Source organism: Sus scrofa, chromosome 1 (assembly GCF_054392235.1).
Source record: "Sus scrofa isolate SSC_HxYL_T2T_F1_AM1 chromosome 1, Sscrofa_HxYL_maternal_Yorkshire_Landrace_v2.0, whole genome shotgun sequence".
Classification (NCBI taxonomy): Eukaryota; Metazoa; Chordata; class Mammalia; order Artiodactyla; family Suidae; genus Sus; species Sus scrofa.
Genome location: NC_139383.1, coordinates 109,213,042 through 109,221,327, shown reverse-complemented (window position 1 = coordinate 109,221,327; position 8,286 = coordinate 109,213,042). Strand labels below are relative to the sequence as shown.

Genomic DNA, 8,286 nt, shown 5'->3' with positions numbered 1-8,286 from the left:
CCCCTCATTCTTCTATACAGGTCTGCCCTACCAGTCTAAAGCACTTTGGGCAATAACTTAATGTTTCTGGTTTGACTAGATAATCTCTGAGTACCATTCAAATTTTTAACTTTATAATTCTATGAGCTTTTACTCAAATGGCATTTGAGAAATACTTGAGACTGATTTGATAACATCTTAGGTATGGGTTTAAAGAATTAAGTTACATCTTAAGCAACTGTTTGCAGTTGTAACAGGATATATTAGTTTTATATACCAAGTTTTATTTAATATGAGAATTTGTGGAGGTCACGATTAATTGAAAATATGCAGTTGATTTTGGATCTATCATAAGTGATAGTTGCTATTTGTTTTCAGAGAGCCAAGCCTCCTAAAGGCCAAGGGGCAGAGCAACATCTGGAAAGAATCCGACACAGCCATCAGAAACATCATGTTATTTTGGCTTCCACCAAGTCAAATGAGCGGGATCGCTTGAAAGCTGAGTGGGACCAGCACAATGACCGCAAGTTTGTAGACAGTCTTGTGAAAGCAAGAATCAAGGATGCCATGCAAGGGTTTATCATCAACACTGAAGAAAGACGAAATAAGTAAGGCTCACAAACCAGCTGACCCAGACTATGAAACATTCCTAAAACCACAGTCAGAGATTGACCTATCGAAAATCATGTGAATTTTTATAGTAAGGATCATAGCTAGGCTATTCATATTCCTACCGAACCAATAGCTATTGGTTATTTTAATTTTCACTTGTGATAACCGATGTTTGATAGAAAGCAAAATAACATATTGTTTCATATTTTATTTTCATTTTAATCTCAATTTACTTTTTGGTTGAATATATCCATTACATAATCTTATCTGTATGTAATCAAATAAAGTATGGCACAGATTAGTCTCTTTATTGTTTTAAATGGAAACTAGTCTTATTTTATGGAATACTATAATGACCTTTTGCTTCCTAGAAAATTTATGACTAAACATGTACTTCTGAAATCGAATTTAACAAAATAAAAATCAGTTAGAGAAATGGTGCATGTAGCATGACAGTTTTAATTTCTTTTTTTGTTGTTTTGTGAACTTAGGTTACGTGAACTTTTAGCATCAGAAGAAAATGAGTATTTTACTGAAATGCGATTGAAAGAAGAAACAATTGAGGAGAAAAAAGATAGAATGAAAGATAAAACCAGATTATTAAGAGAGAAGAAAGAGAAAGAGAGACAGGATTTTGTGGCTGAAAAGCTAGACCAGCAATTCAGGTAATGATGTCAGAAAAACACACACAATCTGAAGTTGGTGTATTAAAAATGATTTAGGAAAGTTAATTTACAGTAGAGTATAGCCTTAAGAGACTATATGCAATAGTTATATCTTTAAGTCTTGGTAATTATATATACATCATTGCATAATTCAGGCATTGAGGAGTTTTGTTTTGTGGTAAGAATGCGTAAGATTTACTCTCAGTACATTTCAAATACACAATATATTACTGCCTGTATATGTACATACTGTACATTAGATCCATCCCCAGAACTTATTTATTCATCTTATAATCAAAAATTTATATTCTTTGATCAATATCTTTCCCTTTATCCCAGTCGTAGGCCCTGAGAACAGCATCCTACTCTCTGTTTCTGTATGTTCATCTTATTTTTTTTCCCCTAGATTTCCACATTTAGTGGGATCACACAGTATTTTTCTTTGTCTGGCTTATTTCACATAGTATTATTTTCTCCAGTTTTCTCAAATGGCAAAATTTTCTTTTTTTATACTGAATAATACTCCATTACGCCACACCTTCTTTATATATTCATATATCATATATCAATGGGCACTTAATTTGTTTCCATATGGTAGTTTTAGTTTTAATTTTTTGAGGGATCTCCACACAGTTTTTCGTAAATGCTATACCAATCAATATTCCCACCAAGAGTATACAAAGGTTTCCCTTTCTCTACTCTTTCTACAATTTCTCAACTCTTGTCATTTCCTGTTTTTTTTTTTTTCAATAATAGCCATTCTAACAGGTGTGAGGTGATATCTCATTGTGGTTTTGATTTACATTTTTTTTTTTTTTTTGGTGATTAGTGATGTTGAGTATCTTTTCATGTATTTGTTGGCCATTTGTATGTCTTCTTGGAAAGATATCAATTCAGGACTTTTGCTCATTTTTTAGTTAGATAATTTGTTTTTTGCTATTGAGTTATGTGAGTTTCTTATATATTTTAGCTATTAACCCTTTCACAGATATGTGGTTTGAAAATATCCTCTCCTGTGCTGTAGTTTCTCCTTTTATTTTGTTGATTGTTTCCATTGCTGTGTGGAAGCTTTAGTTCAATATAGTCCCACTTGTTTATTTGGACTATAGAATTATTGCCGTATCCAAAAAATCATTGTCAAGACCAATGTCAAGGAGCTTTTTCCCTATGTTTTCTTGTATGTGTTTTACAGTTACAGGTCTTTGTTTTGAATCCATTTCGAGTTAATTTTTGTGAATTGTGTATGGATCCAATTTCATTCTTTTGCATTTGGATATCCAATTTTACCAAGACTGTTTATTGAAAAGACTATCCTTTTACCATTGTGTGTTCTTGGTCTTCTTGTAAAAGATTAGTGGGCCACATATGCATGGATTTATTTTTGGACCCTCTATTCGGTTCCACTGGTCTATGTGTCTGTTTTTTTTAATGCCACTACCATACTGTTTTAATTACTGTAGCTTTGTGATGTAGTTTGAAATCATGTGTGTGATGCCTCCAGCTTTGTTCTTTCTCAAGATTGCCTTGGCTATTCAGGATATTTTTGCAATTCAATCCAAATTTTAGGATTTTTTTTCTATTTTTACAAAAATGCCATTGGAATTTTGACAGGGATTGCATTGAATCTGTAGTTCACTTTGGTGGGCATATGGACATTTTAACTATTAATTCTTCCAATCCAAGGACAAAGTATATCTTTCCAATTATCTGAGTCTACAATTTCTTTTGTCAGTGTCTTACACTTTTCAGATCTTTAACCTCTATTACAAATGGGGTTGTTTTCTAAGTTCTCTTTCAGATATTTTGATTTTAGTATATAAAAATGCAACTGAGGAGTTCCTGCTGTAGTGCAGTGGGGTCAACAGTGTCTCTGCAATGGCATGGATTTGGGTTTGATCCCTGATCCAGCACAGTGGGTCGAGGATCTGGCATTGCTGCAGCTGTGGCATAGGTTGCAACTCCACCTCGGATTTGATCCTTGGCCTGAACTCCATATGCCACAGGGTGGCCAAAAAAGAAAAAAAAAGTGCAACTGATTTCCATTTGTTGTTTTCAAATCCTATAACTTTATTGAATTGATTGATTAGTTTTAACAGTTTGCGATGGAGTCTTTAGGGTTTTCTATATATATATATATGATCATGTCATCTGCAGATGACTATTTTGCGTCTTCCTTTTCATTTTGGATGTGTTTCATTTATTTTTCTTGCATAATTGCTTTGGCTAGGATTCACAGTACTATGTTGAATAAAAGCGGCAAAAGCAAACTCCTGTGTCTTATTCCTGATTTTAGAGGAAAAGTCTTTAATTTTCTACTTTTGAGCATGATGTTAGGTGTACACTCATTATATATGGCCTTTATTGTGTTGAGCTACATTCCTTCTATACCTAATTTGTTGAGAGTTTTTATTATAAATTTTTGAAACTTTTTTCTGTTTCTATTAAGGTATCTATCTAATAATATCTATATTATTATATATATTTATCCTTCATTCTGTTAATGTGTGTATTACATTTATTAATTTGCCTATGTTGAACTATCCTTGCATCCAAGGATAAAGGATAAATCCTACATGGTCATGGTATATGATCCCTTTAATGTGCTATTAAATTTGATGTTCTGGTATCATATTGAGAATTTTTACATCTGTGTTCATCAAGGATATTGGAAGTGTTCTCTTTTCCAGTATTTTGGGATTGAGAAAGATTAAGATTAATTATTCTTTAAATGTTTGGTCAAAAACACCAGTGAAAACATCTGGCCGCTGGGGCTCTTCTTTATTTGGAGATTTTTTTTTTTTTTTTGTCTTTTTTCCATTTCTAGGATTGCTTCTGTGGCATATGGAGATTCCCAGGCTAGGGGTCGAATTGGAGCTGTAGCCACTGGCCTACACCAGAGCCACAGCAGTGCGGATCCGAGCCGCGTCTGCAACCTACACCACAGCTTACAGCAACACTGGATCCTTAACCCACTGAGCAAGGCCAGGGATCGAACCCACAACCTCATGGTTCCTAGTTGGATTTGTTAACCACTGAGCCACGACGGGAACTCCTATTTGGAGATTTTTGATTGCTGATTCAATCTTCTTACTCTTTGGCCTTTTCATATTTTTTATTTTGTTAAGATTTAGCCTTGGTGGGTTATATAGTCTAGGAATCTATCCACTTCTTTTAGATGGCCTAATTTGTTTGCGTGTAATTGTTCATAATAGTCTCTCATGATCTCTTGTATTTCCACATTATCAGTTGTAATGTTTCTTCTTTCACTGTGATTTTATTTATTTTAGTCTTTTTTCTTTATTTCTTAACTAGTCCAACTATACGTTGTCAGTTTTGTTTGTCTTTTCAAAAAACCAGCTCTTAGTTTACACATTGTTATTTTTTATTATGTTTCTAGTCTCTTTTCCATTTATTTCTTCCCTGCTCTTTGTTATTTCCTTCTTCTTTTTTTTGCATATTTTGGACTTAATTTGTTTTTTTATGGCTCCTTGAGGTTTAAAGTCAGGGTTTTTTTTTGAGATCTTTATTTTTTCTTTTATCTTAATATAGGTGTTAATGCTATAAACTTCCTTCATAAAGCTGCTCTTGCTGCATCCCATAACTTTGTGTATGCTGTATTTGCATTTCCATTTAACCTTATTTTTTAATTTCCCTTATTTCTTCTTTGGCCCAGTAGTTGTTTGGGAGTATGTTGTTTAATTTAGACATATTTGTTAATTTTACAGTTTTGTCCCTGTTAAGGGTTTCTAGTTTCATATCACTGTGGTTAGAAAAGATGCTTATATGATTTCAATCTTCTTAAATTTGTTATGTTTTGTGACCTAGCATGTGATCTATCCTGGAGAATGTTCCATGTATATTCTGCTGCTGTTAGATGGAATTTTCTATGTACATCTGTTAGGTTCATTTGATCAAAAGTGTAGTTTAACTCACTGTTTCCCTATTGATTTTTTGTCTGGATGATCTGTGCACTGTTGAAAGTACAGCATTGAAGTCCCATACACTTACTGAATTGCTGTCTGTTTTTCCCTTCATATATGTTAACATTTGCTTAACATATTTAGGTGCTCTGATATTGGGTGCATATACAGTTGATTCCTTGAACAATATAGATTTGAACTCTTCTGGTCCATTTTAATGTGTTTTTTTTTCAATAAACACAGTATGATATGACTCAGTATTAGTTGAATTTGCAGGTGTGGAACCCTGGATATAGAGGGCCGACCAGAGAACTTGAGAATTCATGGATTTTGGTATCTGTGGCAGGTCCTTAAATCCAATACCACAGATACTAAGGGATGACTCTATACTTAAAAATGATATATCCTCTTTATGAACTGACCCTTTATCAGTATATAATGACCTTCTTTGTCTCTTATTAACAGCTTTTGAGTTAAAGTCTATTTTGTCTAATATATGTATAGCTATCCTTGTTCTCTTTTGGTTTCTGCTTGCCTGGGATATCTTTTTCCAGCCCTTAACTTAAAAGATATATGTATCCTTAAAGCTGAAGTGAGTATCTTGTAAGCGATATATTGTTGGATCTTATTTTTATCCATTTAGACATTCTGACTGGATAATTTTAAATTACCTGTTTTTGAGTTCTCAGATTTTTTTTTCCTCTACTTGTTCATGTCTGATGTCAATGTCATCTCTTGGATTTTTCCTTTCATTCATTGTATTCTTCAGCTCCAGAATTTGTTTGGTTCTTTTAAAATTATTATCATTTAAGTACAGTTGATTTATAATGTTGTGCCAATTTCTGCTGTACAGCAAAGTGACCCAATCATATATATATATATAACATAATATTGTTATATATAATATATACATTATTTTTCTCATATTAACTTCCATCATGTTCTATACCAAGAGGTTAGATATAGTTCTCTGTGCTATACAGTAGGACCTCATTGCTTATTCATTCTAAATGTAATAATTTGCATCTACTAACCCCAAACTCCCAGTCCATCCCATCCCCTCACCCCCACCTTGGGAACCACAAGTCTGTTCTCTGTGAGTCTGTTTCTGTTTCACAGATAGATTCATTTTAGATTCCACATATAAGTGATATCATAAGGTCATTTGTCTTTTTCTTTTTGACTTACTTCACTTAGTATGGTAATTTAGTTGCAACCATTTTCCTACAAATGCCATTATTTCATTCTTTTTTATGGCTGAGTAGTGTTCCACTTTGTTTATGTACCACATGTTCTTAATATATTCCTCTGTCAGTGGACACTTACGTTGTTTCCACATCTTGGCTATTGTGAATAGTGCTGCTAGGAACATGGGGTATGTGTATCTTTTTCAATGAAAGTTTTGGATATATGCCCAGCAGTGGAATTGCTGGATAATACAGTAATTTTGTTTTTATTTTTCTGATGAACCTCCATACTGATATTCATAGTGGTTCCACCAATTTGCATTCCCACCAGCAGTTTAGTAGGATTCCATTTTTGCCACACCCTCTCCAGCATGTCTTATTTGTGGACTTTTTAGTGATGGCTGGTGTGAGGTGGGTACCTCATTGTGGTTTTGATTTGCATTTCTCTAATATTAATTAGTGATGTTGAGCATCTTTTCATGAGCATAGTGGCCATCTGTATGTCTTCTTTGGGAAAATGTCTATTTAGGTATTCTGCCCATTTTGTTGTTGTTGTTGAGTTGTATGAGTTGTTTGTATATTTTGGAGATTTATCCCTTGTCATTTGCATAGTTTGCAAGTATTTTCTCCCATTCCCCAAGTTGCCTTTTCTTTTTTTTTTTTTTTTTGTATGGTTTCCTTTGCTGTGCAAAAGCTTGTAAGTTTGATTAGGTCCCATTGGTTTATTTAAAAAAAATTTCTTTTTGCTTTTTTTTTTTAGGGCTGTACCCATGGCATATGGCAGTTCCCAGGCTAGGGGTCAAATCGGAGCTACAGCTGCCATCCTACACCCCAGTCACAGCAACACCAGATCCGAGCCTCATCTGTGGCCTATATCACAGCTCACAGCAACACCAGATCCTTAACCCATTGAATGAGGCCAGGGATCAAACCCACAACTTCATGGTTCCTAGTCAGATTCATTTCCACTGTGCCAGGATGGGAACTCTGGTTTATTTTTGTTTTTATCTCTGTTGCCTTGGGAGACTGACCTAATAAAGCATTTGAATAATTTATGCCAGAGAATGTTTTGCCTATGTTCCCTTCTAGGAATTTTATGGTATCATGTCCAATGTTTAAGTCTTTCAAGTCATTTTGAGTTTATTTTTTGTCTATGCTGTGAGAACATATTCTAATTTCATAGACTTATATGTAGCTGTCCAATTTTCCCAGCACCACTTGCTGAAGAGACTTATTCCCATTTTATCTTTCTTCCTTTGTCGAAGACTAATAGACCACAGGTGCATGGGTTTATTTCTAGGCTTTCTATTCTTTTCCAATGATCCGTTGGTTTTTTTTGTTTGTTTGTTTGTTTGTTTTTTGCTGCTTCTGTGGCACGTGGAAATTCCTGGGCCAGGGATTGAACCTGCACCACAGCAGCAATCCAAGCCACTGCAGAGACAACATCAGATCCTTAGCTTACTGTGCCACAAGGGAATTCCAGTACCATACTGTTTTGATTACTTTAACTTTGTAGAATTGTCTAAAGTCTGGGAGAGTTATGCCTCCAGCTTTTTTTTTTCCCCTCAGGATCACTTTGGCAATTCTTGGTCTTTTATGGTTCCATATACATTTTTGGATTATTAGTGCTAGTTCTGTGAAAAATGTCATGGATAATTTGATAGGGATCATCTGAAATCTGTAAATTACTTTGGGTCGTGTGGCCATTTAAAATTTTTTTTGATTTTTATTTTTTGTATTTTTAGGGCTGTATGCACAATATATACAGGTTTCTAGGCTAGGGGTTGAACTGGAGCTACAGCTGTCTGCCTCCGCCACAGCCACAGCAACGCAGGATCTGAGCCATGTCTGTGACTCGGATACACCACAGCCCATGGCAATACCGGATCCTTAACCCACTGAGCAAGGCCAGGGATCAAACCT

The 8,286-nt window shown here is 34.6% G+C and overlaps 1 protein-coding gene across 5 annotated transcripts in view; it reads left to right on the top strand.

Moving 5' to 3' along the window:
- The window catches only part of CFAP53 (cilia and flagella associated protein 53), a 51,819-nt gene that overhangs the window by 3,276 nt on the left and 40,257 nt on the right, over positions 1 to 8,286 (top strand). For all 5 annotated transcript variants that reach the window (XR_014808891.1, XM_084966027.1, XM_005654423.4 and 2 more), the window contains exons 2-3: positions 358 to 587; positions 1,083 to 1,256. Coding sequence is in view for 4 of the 5 variants with exons in the window: in XM_084966027.1 (XP_084822153.1) it covers positions 358 to 587; positions 1,083 to 1,256 (404 nt within the window). In the remaining variant the exon portion in view is untranslated. The remainder of the gene's footprint in view (positions 1 to 357; positions 588 to 1,082; positions 1,257 to 8,286) is intronic.